The sequence below is a fragment of the Lynx canadensis genome, chromosome C1, assembly GCF_007474595.2.
Source record: "Lynx canadensis isolate LIC74 chromosome C1, mLynCan4.pri.v2, whole genome shotgun sequence".
In the NCBI taxonomy this organism is placed as follows: domain Eukaryota; kingdom Metazoa; phylum Chordata; class Mammalia; order Carnivora; family Felidae; genus Lynx; species Lynx canadensis.
Genome location: NC_044310.1, coordinates 34840757 through 34855491, shown reverse-complemented (window position 1 = coordinate 34855491; position 14735 = coordinate 34840757). Strand labels below are relative to the sequence as shown.

General features: G+C 45.3%; 1 protein-coding gene across 2 annotated transcripts in view; it reads right to left on the bottom strand.

Moving 5' to 3' along the window:
• ARMH1 (armadillo like helical domain containing 1) overlaps positions 1-14735 on the bottom strand; it is a 50547-nt gene that overhangs the window by 15524 nt on the left and 20288 nt on the right. For both annotated transcript variants that reach the window (XM_030323965.1, XM_032594281.1), the window contains exons 5-7: positions 14456-14622; positions 13220-13416; positions 9928-10012 (exon numbers count right to left, since the gene is read on the bottom strand). In XM_030323965.1, the coding sequence (XP_030179825.1) occupies positions 9928-10012; positions 13220-13416; positions 14456-14622 (449 nt within the window). The remainder of the gene's footprint in view (positions 1-9927; positions 10013-13219; positions 13417-14455; positions 14623-14735) is intronic.

The window sequence follows — 14735 nt, the reverse complement described above, 5'->3', positions numbered from 1 at the left end:
AAGGTTCAACAGAATTACCATATGACTTAGCAATTCTACCAGATATACACCCCAAAGAATTGAAAACAGGCACCAAAAACGTACATGTACATGCATGTTCATGGCAGCAGTATTCACAATAGCCAAAAGGGGGAGACAGCCCAGATGTCCATCAGTGGATGACTGGATAGACAAACTGTGGTATATACACACAATGGAATATCATTCAGCCATAAGAAAGAATGAAGTACTGATACATGTTTCCACATAGATGAGTCTTGAAAACATTATGCTAAGTGAAAGTAGCCAGATGCAAAAAGTCCCATGTTACATGATTCTGTTTATATGAAATATCTAGAACAGGCAAATCCATGGAGACAGAATGAAGAGTGGTGGTTTCCAGGGGCTGAGGGGAAGGATTGGGGAGCAAATACCTAATGGTACAGAGTGTCCTTTTGGGGGGATGAAAATATCTCAGAGCTAAATAGAGGTGGTGGTCACACAACAATGTGAATATACTAAAGACTCCTGAATTGTTCATTTTAAATCGGTTAATTTTATGTTATGGGAATCTTACCTCAATTTTAAAAATGCCTTTATGGGGACACCTGGGTGGCTCAGTATGTTAAGCGTTTGACTCTTGATTTCAGCTTAGGTCATGATCTCCTGGTCATGAGATCAAGCCCTGCATCAGGCCCCATGCTGATTGTGAAACTTGCTTGGGATTCTCTCTCTCCCTCTATGCTCCTCCCCACCCCACCTCAAATAAATAAACATTTAAAAAAATGTCTTAATGAAGAAAAATGAAGTAAACCAAATCTGTGATTGATTTCTTTCTTTAAAAAAAAATTTTTTTTTAATGTTTATTTATTTTTGAAGGAAAAAGAGACAGAGCATGAGCAGGGGAGGGGCAGAGAGAGAGAAGAGGGAGACACAGAATCCGAAACGGGCTCCAGGCTCCGAGCTGTCAGCACAGTCTGGTGCAGGGCCTGAACTCACAAACCGTGAGATCATGACCTGACCCAAAGTCAGTCACTCAACTGACTGAGCCACCCAAGTGCCCCTGTGATTGATTTCTAAATAAACCATTCTCCTTAGTATTAGGAATCTTTGTAACTTCACAAAACCTAAGAAAAATTAACAATGAAGTTCTTGTCCACTGCCAGTCTTTCTCCAGGTCTCTGAGGGGCAGGGAAAGAGATTCAAAGACTTGTCTATGTCTGTCCTTTCACTTAGGCACTGTTTCTCTGAACTACATTTCTAGAAGATTCTACTTTGTTAGTGCAGTACAGTTTGCTCAGCCATTAACCCTGCTTTTGCATTTTGTGGCTGATAAGCTACACTTTAAACTTCACTACATGAAATACTATCATTTATTAGAAAGTCAAATTAATCCTAGGTTCTAGGTCAATTAGGCAAAAATGTTATTCCCCAAGTAACCATTTTTCCAAATTCACAAACATTTCCATTTTACCATGAACTTGTTTCTTATGCCTGTGTTTGTTTTTCAGCAATTTTTACGAGATGGTATAGTGGTTTTAAAATATGTCCACAAAAGTTTTAGTACGTTTCCTCTCAAGGGGTGGAGCCCATTTCTCCTCCCCAGCTTCTAGTGAACAGGGTGAAACAGAAGGGACGGTGTACGACTTCTGAGGTTAGATTATAAAAGGTAGTGGGGCCTCCTCCTTGCACGCCCTCAGATCACTCACTCTGGGAGAAGCCAGCTGCCATGCTGTGAGGACATTAAAGCAGCTCAATGGAGAGGCCCACATGGCGAAGACTTGAGGCTTCCTGTCAACAACCAGCTTTAACTTGCCAGGTCTGTGAGTGAGCCATGACGGAAGGGGGTCCTCTAGGCCCCGTGGCGCCTTTGGATGACCATGGTTCCAGCTAACTGCTTGACTGCAACCTCATGAGATACCTGGAGCCAAAACCACTCAGTTCAGCTGTTCCCAGATTCCTGACCCACAAAAACTGTGTGAGATAATAAATGTTTTTTTTATTTTTTATTTTTTTTTCAACGTTTTATTTATTTTTGGGACAGAGAGAGACAGAGCATGAACGGGGGAGGGGCAGAGAGAGAGGGAGACACAGAATCGGAAACAGGCTCCAGGCTCTGAGCCATCAGCCCAGAGCCCGACGCGGGGCTCGAACTCCCGGACCGCGAGATCGTGACCTGGCTGAAGTCAGACGCTTAACCGACTGCGCCACCCAGGCGCCCCTATAAATGTTTATTTTTTAGCCACTAAGTTTTGAGATAATTTGTTATATAGCAATGGGTAATGGATAGAGATGGATGGATTTAGCAGTTTTCATAGATTTCTGCAAAGTGTGAATATAATGGCTTTCATTTTGTCTTCATAGTGGCATTTTATGGAATTCTCATTTGTCTCTGCCCAAGCTCTGTAGCTGCAGTGGCAGGGAGCGGGGGCAGGGAAGGGGGACCCGGTGGAGGAGCCTGCTGGAGGTCACCATACCGCATAGCCTACACTGCCCACCCTTGAGAAGAGAGGATGGGGAGAGGTGGGACAAAGAAAGGGAGACCAAGGGCCAACAAAGGGCAGATGGGGGAACTGAGGGACAGAGAGAGTGTAAAATCTCTGAGAACTCTGAAGTTCCGGCCTCTCTCAGCTCTCTTAGGTCCCATTAATACAACCAATGCTCTAAACTTCACAAATATTTAAAGGAAACATGTCAGTAAATTGGGAATTTGGTGAACTGGGCACTCAGCAAATTGGTCATTCGGCCAATTGATTTTTGGCAAGCATATATTTGGCAAATTAATTTACAATGAATGGTCTGCTTCTAATTAAGTCATACATAGTGATGTTCCTAAGGTAATAATTTATTTGTAAAAGATGCTAATATATTTACACATACATATATTTCAAATTCCCAACAGAACTCATTAATTTATTCTTCTGCAAAACTTTCTATGACTTTGAAATTTCTCTTCTCTAGGAAGAGAGGCCAGTGAGAGAGTACTTCTGTGGCTTTAGACTGCTCGTCATGATTAAGTCCCTGCCTGCCACCAATTCCTGGAATAGCAATCCTCCCTGGGAGGAAACTGCCATTTTTCACTTCACAGAAGTCATAAATGGAGATAAATTCCAGGCAGGACCACTTTGAAGAAGGCCTCCCTTAATTTTAATTTTGGCTCTCTAATGTTAAATGGGATCATCATTAAAAGAAATTCTAAAATCTTAATTCTAGGAAAAAAAACCTTCAGAAATTAGTGGTCACCAGTACCCTTGCCATGGTTATTTCTACTTCAAAGTGAAGAACAGACAAGAATGGACAACCAGAATCCCCTGCAGTGAGGACTAGGAAACCATTCTTTGATGCACACATTTCCTCTGGCACTCTTTTGGGAGAAAAAGGTGCCATTGTGGAACCATACTAGACCCTGAGAGAAAAGGAGAAATCAGTAATACTAATCCGCACTAGCCTTTAGTTCCAGCTGTGCCCCCAGCTGTCTTCCAGGTGAGGCCCCAGATAACACGGAGCAGAGATAATCCATCTCTGCTGTGTCCTGTTGTAATCTTTGACTTATGTAGTGTGGGAGTAAAACAGTGATAGTTTTGTGACATGAAATTTGGGGTGGTTTGTTACAAGCAACAGGTAACCAGGGCATCCATGCCCTGCTCCTGTGGCCTTACTATCTCCTACCTTCCTCCAAGTACCACTTCTTTTTTCTCTCTCTCCAAACCTTCTTCCTTGGCCCTAGGAATTCTCAGGAAATAAAGGGTAATTTACTACACACAGCCTCCACTTAGCCACGTGGGCTGAAAAAACTAGGTATTTCATTCTATTTCCAATGTGATGCCTGTTCAGTATAAATTAGGTTATACACGATTCACCCCGTCTCCATTCATTCATTCAACAAATATTTAAGAGTCTACTTTTGCCAGTACTGTTCAGGCCCTAGGGATACAATGGTAAACAAAGAAGAGGAACTCTCAGCTCTTTTGGAGCTGATTTTCTTACAGAGCACAGACATTAAACATGTAAACAAACAAACAAGGTGATTTCTAAAGGAGATAAGTGCAATGATGTGCTATGATGGAGAGAGCCTGACGTGGGTGGCAGGAGGAAATGGGGAAACTTTAGAGAGAGTGGGCAGAGGTGACATCTGAGCTGAAGTTTGAGAAGCTGTCCATCAATCCAAGGTCTGGGGGAAGAGCCTTCCAGAAGCTTTGCTGGCCATGACAATGTGTAGATTTTAGTGTAGGTGCAGTGGGAAGCTATTTTGAAATGATTGTTCTGGCTGCACTGGGAGGATGGGTTACAGGAGGCTGGAATGGAAGCAGACGTTAGCAAACAGGATGGTGGGTTAGCCTTGGGTGATCATGGGGTGGGGTTGGGGCGGACAAAGAGGGTAAGTAGGGAGAGAGCCAGATAGAACTTGGTTAAGGGTGGGATGGGGTGGGAGGTGAGAGAAAGTGCGGATCATGGTACTGGTCTTACACTTTTTACCTGAACAGTTGGGTTGGTAGTGGCACCTTTTATTGAAAATAGGAGAAAGAAAAGGATTTGGGAAGAAAATCAAGCGTTCTGTTTTGGATATAAATTTCAGATGTCTGGGGGAGGTTTCAGGGGAGAGATCAGGCCAAAGATACAGTCTGGTATCTGCATGTATAACATATTTGTGGTGTGTAAAGCCAGGGGACTAGACAAAATCACGCGAGCAGGAGGTGTTGGTAAAGAGATGAGAAGTAGGCTGACCTAACAGAGTGGTAGAGAAATTAGGAGAAAGTAGAAAAGCAAGCAGAGCAAACATGGCAGACCCAGCTGGCAGGAGAACAACGAGAAGTGGTATCACAGAAACCCAGAGAAGAAAGCCAGATGCTTTGGGCCAATTGGGTCAATGGAAAAATGGGTAGCTGGAGGGGAACTTGGGGTCAAGGAGGGATATGCATCCTTAAACGCTATCATTTAATTTAATTTTGGGGGGCAAGTCTTTTAAATCTCTTTTAGTCCATAGATTACCAAGGAGGGGCTCTCTTTTATTTATTTATTTATTTATTTTTATTTTTTTGGGGGGACAGAGAGAGACAGAGCATGAACGGGGGAGGGGCAGAGAGAGAGGGAGACACAGAATCGGAAACAGGCTCCAGGCTCCGAGCCATCAGCCCAGAGCCCGACGCGGGGCTCGAACTCACGGACCGCGAGATCGTGACCTGGCTGAAGTCGGACGCTTAACCGACTGCGCCACCCAGGCGCCCCTGGAGGGGCTCTCTTTTAAAGATGAGAGATACAGGGGGTGCCTGAATGGCTCAGCTGGTTAAGTGTCCAACTCTTGATTTCAGCTTGGGTCATGATTGTGCGGTTCATGGGATCAAGCCCCACATCAGGCTCTCTGCGCTGACAACAAGGAGCCTGCTTGGGATTTCTCTCTCCCTTCCCCACTTGTACTCTCTCTCTCAAAATAAATAAATAAACATTAAAAAAAAAAAAGATGGGGGATACAGATCATATTTGCATGTCAATGGAGATGATCCACCAGACAGAAAGAGAGAGGCTGTTGTGAGAAGGCTTTATGAATGTGCTTCAGAGAATAAGCAGAAGCAGAAGATGGGATGCTTGGGTGGCTTAGTCGGTTAAGTGACCAACTCTTGGCTTCAGTGCAGGTCATGATCTTATGGTGACATCCACGGTGTGGAGCCTGCTTGGGATTCTCTCTCCTTCCCTCTCTGCCCTTTCCCTGCTTGTGCTGTCTGTCTCTCAAATAAGTAAATAAATAAACTTAAAAAAATTAAACTTAAAAAAATAAACTTAAGTAAAAATAAACTTAAAAAAACTTAAAAAATAAACTTAAAAAAAAAGAAGCAGCAGAAGAGCTGGCCTGTGGTAGGAGCAGGGACATTTGGTAGTAATGGGAAAGAGAACAGAGAATGAGTAACGGGCCAGGCAGACTGGCAGATTTGGAGGTGGTGGGGGTGGAGTTCTCAATGAAAAAAGAGGTGAAGGTCTCACCTGGCTCCTGCACCACTGACAAGGGGAAAGAGTCACCAGGTCTCCTAAGCCTCTCCACCCTGTTTTCACTGGACTCTCCCTGAGAACTCCACTTTCCTTGTAGCCTTCTCAGGGGAAGGATGTTAACTACCCCTCCCATCATGGAAGGTAGAGTGAACATCCTCCTTAACCTCCTCCTTCCTTCTGAACCACTCATTTTTGTTTTTTTGTTTTTGTTTTTTGTTTTGTCTGTTTGTTGAGAGAGAGAGAGAGAGAGAGAGAGTCAGGGAGGGGCAGAGGGAGGATCTTAAGCAGTCTCCACAGCCAGAACAGAGCTCGACATGGGGCTTGATCCCACGACCCAGAGATCATGACCTGAGCCAAAATCAAGAGTGGGACACTTAACAAACTGAGCCACTCAGTCGCCCCCCTGACTAAGCCACCCAGATGCCTTATGACCCATTAACTTTTCTCCTCAATACAAACACAAGCAACCCCCAGTACTTGGCATAGTACCTGGCACACCACGGATGTTCAGTTAATATTTGTTTCTAAAAAACAAACGAACTCTGGCCCTTTTAAGGTTAGTCCATTCAACTATATCGCTTATACCTCCTGGTTACTGGGTTCTGTAACCATGACTGTTGCCATCATCCTGGTCTTGTAATTTAGTGTTGTCCAACTCAGAGAAATTAATCTATGATCCTCTCCAGTTGTCACTGTTAGGACCACATCTAAGACCTGTCAGACCTTCCCTCCCCCTGCCGTTGGAGGAGTCTCAGCGGGAGCTAACACTGTGTTCTCTTCCAGAACTTCCACTCCACCGATCGTGTGGCATAGCTCCCCCTTGTGGACAACGCATATACATGCATATACATGCTCTACGTTCCCAGTTCCACCAAGACTATTTTGAAGTTCCTGGTAAAAAAGAATGATTCATTCATTCAACAGACATCTTGGGCACCTGTTATGAGTTTGGCATATTTGAAATTATCTTGAGGCTCACGGTTTTACTGTTATCACAGGAGCAGACATCAAACCAAAAAGGCAGTGAGAAAATCTCATGTTTCTCCTGCCTCTGCCTCAGTGTGTATGTGCAGTCCTCCCTCCCTCCCTCCCTCAACAGACATGCAACAAGGATCTACCCTATGCCAGAGACTGCACTGAGGAGATAACGACAAAAGTGGTAAGAAGTGCACTGAAACTGTACACAGTGCATTCTAGAGATGACTGCTCTAGGGAAGGGGTGTACTGGAGGGCAGGAGGTGCAGGGTGGTACAAAGGAAGGAGGGCTGACATCTGGGCAGGCGTTGAAGGCAGGTGAGGGAAGGCCTTGGGAAAGACATGCTTAAGCTAAGAAGTGATGATGAGTAGGAGTGGTCACGTGAGTCAAGTGAAGGTGGTGGCGGGGAGGGAGGCTCAGTGCCACCCAGTCTAGTCCCCTTGGGCTGCTTGATTATGCTTCCTAACATGATTCAACTGCCAGGTTACCCCCTTGCTCCAGTGCAGAAACAACTCTCTGCTGCTGGGTTTGACCTTTACTCGGTTCCCTCCACTACCCCACACTTCACTGGCAACTCCTGCCAAGCTAGGAGACTCTCCTCCAGCTGGTAATGGATTTCAACATAGCATTACTTCTCAATTTACAAGGTCCATTTTTCCAGGCACACCTGCAGGGGTCAAACAAATATGAAATTGACAGTGCTGCTGAAGGAAAAACTGACTGACATTTAGTTTCAACACGGCCTTCCCAAAATAAATGATACTGGAAGTCAGCGTCTGGACCTTTGTTGGTCTTCCCCAGGATCTCACATGCATAGTTGAACCCTGGTACATGCCTGCTCCTTCTGTCCCTCCCAGACTTCCTGGGTCTGGGGCTCCACCTGCCGAATCCTGATATGTCCAGATGTCCAGATCTTTCCTGCTTAATAGGTCTCTCTGTCCTGGCCTCCACAGCCCTGTTCATTCCCCCTTCCATATGCCATCTCATTCTCCATACTGAGGCAGTTCCCAGTCCTGTCCATTCTCTCTTCCCAGGGCCTGTATATTTGGCTAGACCAAGTACATTTTTTTAAAACTTTTTTAAAGATTTAAAAAAATTTTTAAAGTAATCTCTACACCCAACATGGGGCTTGAACCCACAACCTCAAGATCAAGAGTCACATGCTCCACTGACTGAGCCAGCCAGGCACCCCCAGACCAGCACATTCTTACTTTGTTATCTGAACAACCTGAAAGGCCTCCCAACTGGCCTCGAGCCTCGAGAGCCTTCTGTGGCTCTGACCTACTGAGCACACCACCACTCAGGTAACATTCCTGAGACAGTGCTTTCCCTCTGCCACTCCCCTGTTCACGGCTCACTTTTCAATGGCTCTGTGCTGCCTACTGGAGAGAGTACCTGCTACTCTTCCATCTGGCTTTCAAGGTGCTCGTCAATCTGGTCCTAGCCTACTTTTCTAGATCTTTCTGGACTGAGACCTCTATCAAATTTCCACTAAATGATCTGTCACTCCTCAGATACATCTTGTATATCCCTACGTTTGGGACTTCTTTTATACCATTCCCCTTTCCAGAATGCCCTCCTCTTCTCCTTTCTACCTTCCCAGATCCTTCCCATTCTCCAAGGCTCAGCTCAAATACGACCTTCTCAGCAAACCCTTCTTTGATCCCTCCTGTTGAAAACAGAATTTTCTTTCTTTGAACCACTCTAGGAACAGGGAAGGAAACAACATCCTGTAAACACCTACTATGGGCTCATGTTAAAAGCATACATTTTAGGGGCACCTAGGTGGCTCAGTCAGTTAAGTGTCTGACGTCGGCTCAGGTCATGATCTTGTGGTCCATGGGTTCGAGCCCCACATTTGGCTCTGTGCTGACAGCTCAGAGCCTGGAACCCGCTTTGGATTCTGTGTCTCCATCTCTAGCTGCCTCTCCCCCACTCACTCTCTCTTTCTCTCTCTCTCTCAAAAATAAATTAACCTTAAAAAAATTAAAAAGCATACACTTTGCAGTCAGATCTGGTTTGAATCTAGTTAGTTGCATAACCTTGGGAAGCATACTTAATATCTCTGTGCTTTGATGCTTTAGCTTGAAAAACATAAAAATACTTACCTCCACCATTTATTCATTCGAACATTTGAAACCTAATATGTGCCAGGCTCTGTACTCTTGTGGTTCTTTTGAGAATTAAATGAAATGATGCATGGAAAGTGGCTAGCACATAGGTGTACTGAATACATGAAAACTTAATACTACCACCATCCAGTTTAGTTTCTTAGGAGAGGGACAGTCCCCCAGGTGACTTCTATTTAGTGGGGAAGTACTACATAAGACTGAGAACCAGAGCCAGCTCTTCACCCAGGCAGGTCCTAGCAAATGTTAAAGCATCATGTGGCTGATTCAAAGTATAGAAAGTGGCTGTCATTTTCTGGCTGATCAGATCGAACGAGCATCTTCCATCTGCTGAGGTTACCCAGGATACTTAACATGGTTCCTGTGACTAAGAGAAAACTCTATGTATGTATGTATGTATTTGAGTGAGAGCAGGGGAGGGGCAGACAGAGGGGGACAGAGGATCCAAAGCAGGCTCTGCACTGACAGGCTGACTGCAAAGAGCCCGATGTGGGGCTCAAACTCAAGAACCGTAAGATCATGACCTGAGCAAATGCTCAACCAGACTGAACTATCCAGGTGCCCCATGACTAAGAGAAAACTCTCAAGAGTGAATCTGTCTGGGGGCGCCTGCGTGGCTCAGTCAGTTGGGCATCCGACTTCAGCTCAGGTCAGGTCATGATCCACGTTGGGCTCTGTGCTGACAGCTCGGAGCCTGGAGCCAGCTTCGGATTCTGTGTCTCCGCTCTCTGCCCCGCCCCCACTCACACTCTATCTCTCAAAAATGAATAAATATTAAAAGAAAATTTGAAGAGCAAACCTGTCTAGCTCTCACAGTGACTATAATCTGTGAGTGGGAGCAGACCCGGCCGCCTCCCCTACCTTCATACTGCACTTCCAGGTGCATCGTGCGCAGTACCTTCAGCACGCAGTCCACAATGCTGGGGTGTGTGGTCCCAACGATCGACTGACAAGATAGACAACAGGACAAACTAGTTACTCTTTAGATCTAGTACTCTTTAGATCTAGACTTCCTAGACAGCTAGGCAGCCTGGCTGAGTGGGGAGAGGGAGGGGAGTGGTGAGTCAGTGGGCCTTGGCCCCCGCACCATCAAGTACATTTCTTTTCCAGGGGAGGGACAGATGGGCATCCAAGAATCAGACTGAAGCGTCTGCTGAGGTGACCACTGACCCCTCTAGCTCAGGAGGTGTTCAGTGGGGTTAGCTGGCCACCTGCTAGAGGTGTGGGGACAAGCCTCCCCCCTTGCTGGGGGGAGGGTGGGCACAGGCTGGGGAGAGTGGCACTGATCCAGGATCCTATATCTTCTCTCCCTCATGAACCTCACCCAACAGGGGAACTGCTCCTTTCTACCTCTTCAACCTTTATCTGTGCATCACTTCCTGTCCATTAGCATGAAACACCCTCAAGTTCACCCAGATTGCACAAAATTATCCTTCGGCTCAATCTTCTCTTGCTACTGCTCTTTTCCCCCTTGACACCTAAGCTTTGCAGGAGCCCAGGGGAAACTACTTCATCCTCCATGCATCCCCCTTTGACAGGCTGCTGCAATTTAAATTTTCCTGCCATGGGACCAAGATTCATCCAAACTTTTCTTCTGGGGGACCATCTTTCGGTTCTACCCACATTTAATCTCTCTGTTGTACTTGACCCAGCTGGTCATGTTCTCCTTATTGAAACTCTTTTCCCTGCATTTTCACAGTCCTATTTTTTCCCTGTTTTCATTTTATGCCTTCCATTGCTTTTTTCCAAAGAGGTTGAGTGGTATATGGAAAGACTAAGAACTCTCAGGGGGGCCTGGGTGGTTCCATCAGTTAAGGATCTGACTCTTGATTTTGGCTCAGGTCATGATCTCACAGTTTGTGAGATGGAGTCCTGTGTGGGACTCTGCGCTGACAGCATGGAGCCTGCTTGGGATTCTCTCTCTCCCCCTTTCTCTGTTCTCCCCTGCTCGTGCTTTCTCTTTCTCTCTCGCAATAAACATTTAAAACAAGTTTTAGAAAAACTAAGAACTCTGTGGAGTTAAAGTTGGATTTATTTATTTATTTATTTATTTATTTTTAATGTTTTAATGTTTATTTATGACAAAGAGACAGAGAGACAGAGCATGAGTGGGGGAGGGGCAGAGAGAGAGGGAGACACAGAATCAGAAGCAGGCTCCAGGCCCTGAGCTGTCAGCACAGAGCGTGACGCAGGGCTCGAACTCACAAGCTGTGAGATCATGACCTGAGCTGAAGTTGCACGCTTAACCGACTGAGCCTCCCAGGTGCCCAATTTAGTTTTTAATTAAAAAAAAAAAAGGTTATTTATTCATTTTGAGAGAGAGAGAGAGTGAGTAGGGGAAGGGCAGAGAGAGAGGAAGAGAGAGAACCTTAAGCAAGCTCCACTCTGTCAGCCCAGAGCCTGACATGGGCCTGATGTGGGCCCCAAACTGACAACAGTGAGATCATGACCTGAGCTGAAATCAAGAGCTAGACACTCAGCCGACTGAGCCACCCAGGGGCCCCAAGAGAGTTGGATTTAAATGCCCACTTAGTACATACCTCTTACTTAGTGTGTGGCCTTGAATAAGTCACCAAACACCCCTCAAGGCTCAGTTACATCATCTTTAAAATGGGGATAATAATGTCTGCCTCCATAAGCTATTGTAAAGACTAAAGTAAGCCCCTGGCACAGTGCCTGGCAGGTAGGAGGCATTTAAAAAATGAAAACGGGAAATAATAATAATAATAATCCAGCTCTTTTGTTGGACCTTTCTCCTCCGCTCATCTCTTAAATGCTGGCAATGTCCCTTCTCCTTACTTGGTTCACTTTACCCGGCTGATCTTATTCACTTCTGTTGTTTTAGTTACCACTTCTCTGCTCATGAAACCCAGTGGGCCTCTCTACTAGATGTCCTCAACAGTAATTCCTCAATTAAGCTAGGAGTCAGAATTACTTGGGGAGCTTAACAAGAAAAAGCATTACCAAAGGCTGCCTGAAAACTGTCAGATTCTATGGGAGGGATGCCCAGGATTTGGTATTTAAAAAAATTGTTTTTGAATTTTATTTATTTTTGAAAGAGAGAGAGAGAGAGAGAGAGAGAGAGAGAGAGAACAAGAGGGTGAGGGGCAGAGAGTAGGGGACACAGAATCCCAAGCAGACTCCGTGCCATCAGCACCCAGCCCAACTTGGGGCTCAAACTCAAGATAATGACCTGAGCTGAGATCAAGAGTCGGTGGCTCAACTCACTGTGCCACCCAGATGCCCCCAGGATTTGGTATTTTTTCCATAAATGACCTATTTATATCTTTTTTTTTTTTTTTGGCCTATTTATATCTTCTGCAGCTGGCTGGGCCTGCTCCTTAAATGGTACTTGGGAGCCACCAAGGCTCATCAAGTCAAAACCTAACTCCTCCCAAATCAGATGGGTTTTTCCTGCTCTCTCCTGCTGGTACCCAACTCTGCCTGATGCTAAGTCCAAAGCTGGATGTCATTTTTGACTGCTTTTCTTTTACTGCCCCACTTGCCACTCACTCCGTCTCAGAAATGTCTGTCTGACCCTGTCCTCTCTGTTCCCACTGCCACAGTTCAGACCTTACCCTTCCTTTGACCTCTTGTCTCCCTGCCTCCACTGAGCCTGGAGCTGTTTTGAGAGCTTTTAATAATTTACCTCAAGACCAATCTTGGAGCCTCTCTTCCCTCCTTATTAGCACAGGGTCTTCATGTGGCCACCATGTCCCAAATCTGCTTTCACTAGCATTCAAGGGCACTGAGAGGAAGGTAGAGCCCGCAAGAGAAAAGGAGCTTTCCCAAGCCCTGGCGATCTGGCCTCTCACTTCCGTGCTGTCAACAAATGTGCCCATGATGCCTTCCCTACTAAATTGACTCCTGTAAGCTTTTCTACAGTCTTTTCATCATCCTTGTTGCTTGTCTCAACCACTTTTAAGTCTGCCAACATCTTTCTGATCCTTAAGTAAACAGGACAAATCACTCTGCTGGGAGACATGAACTCTTTGTCCCGCCTTGGCCTTCTGGAAGTAACGCTGATTGAACAGCAGACGTGCAGTGGGAGGCTGAGCTCGGTTTCTTATGCCTGAGTGAAGTGCAACTGTGGAAGGTAATTTTCAGGTTAGTGTGTTGAATCGGAACCACAGGAGCATGTGGGCTGCCTCACCTGTGCAGTCCTGAGAGTCTGCAGGGAGAGCTGCTGAGCTTTTGGGGACGCACAAGGCAGCAAAGCTATTAGACCTTTGTACACTTGATTCTGGTACTTGGGATTACCGTGGACCAAAGAATCCAATAGAATCTGCACTTCTTCTTGGGTCTCTTCTGATTTAGACTTTGCCAAAAATTCTGCTATGGATCTTACACCTGAACAAAGAAAAGAGGAAATGCCCAATTGGAAGGGATTTATGAGAAAGAGCCTCACTTGAGATTACATAATACGGGGTAAGGACTGAAATGTGTTAACCAAGCCTGTTCAAGCGAAGCAAAAATCAAGGCTCTTGTGTTGCCTCACTGCCTTGTTTGCCTCATGGCTCTGTGGCTAGAGGATTTTGTTTCAACACAGGGCATGTCCGCTTGTCAAAATCTGTTGTAAAGTTGAAAATGGCTCTGCAAAATGCACAATTAAACACGTGTTTGGGATTGCTATGTGATAATGAACACATATGCAGCATTCAGCAGTTTACTAAATGTTCTGACACATGCTGCCTCATTTAATCACTATACTGAGAGGGAGGTGTTAGTCCCATTTTATGGATAAATACACTAAGGCTCAGAGAGGCCATGGGGAGACATAGAGGAGAACCATGATGAAAAGTGCAGTGAGGGAAATACTTTGAAAAAGGGGTGTGGGGGGGATGGCATCATCTTTATCCACCTTGATCAGGACACTTGATGGAACATACGGAAATTACAGGGTTATTTACACTTCTCACTATACTGTAAGCTCTTTGAGGACAAGGACTGTATTTTATTCATCTTTGTACTCCCAGCACCTTAGTGTATATATGTGTGTGTGTGTGTGTATACTTAGCACACATTCAATGACTTTATTTCCTTTTTATTTCTAGAGTTATTCATAACTCACTTAATTTCACAAAGGATTTTAGGCAATGGCTCAATAAATCTTTGTTGAATGGGTGCATAAAAGAGGATATATTTAAAATGGAGAAGTATTTCCAAAACTACCATGGAAAGATTTGAGCAAACGACAAATCAAGAAAATCATAAATCTGACTCTTCTGGCAGTGACGTGGACAGGGGCTAATTGACTCCACTGTACAAAGTGCTTCTGTGCAACCAGTTCCATGATGTGTTTTCCTAGAGCAGTGCTGGGTGCTGCCACCATTTTGCCCAGGCCCCTGGGAAGACATGGAATCGCCACCCTGTTATACACAGTACCCACCATAGCTTTCACAAATGAGCTCCTTGTACTTCCTGCCAGAGTTCGCAATGACCTGAAGTAGCCTGATGGATTCCTTCTTGTCCTCCTCCTTGATCTTCTCCAGCCCAAGTATTTCCAAGAGTGTTAGGACGCCTCCAACCTCGAGAAATTCTATAAGGTACCGATTACTGTCCAGAGAAATACAAGAGTAGAAATCAGACACCTGAGTGTCAGGTTCCTTGGCACTCACCTTTCTGAGGGATCTCAAGGGCCTTTCTTCACATACTTTGCCCTCCTATCT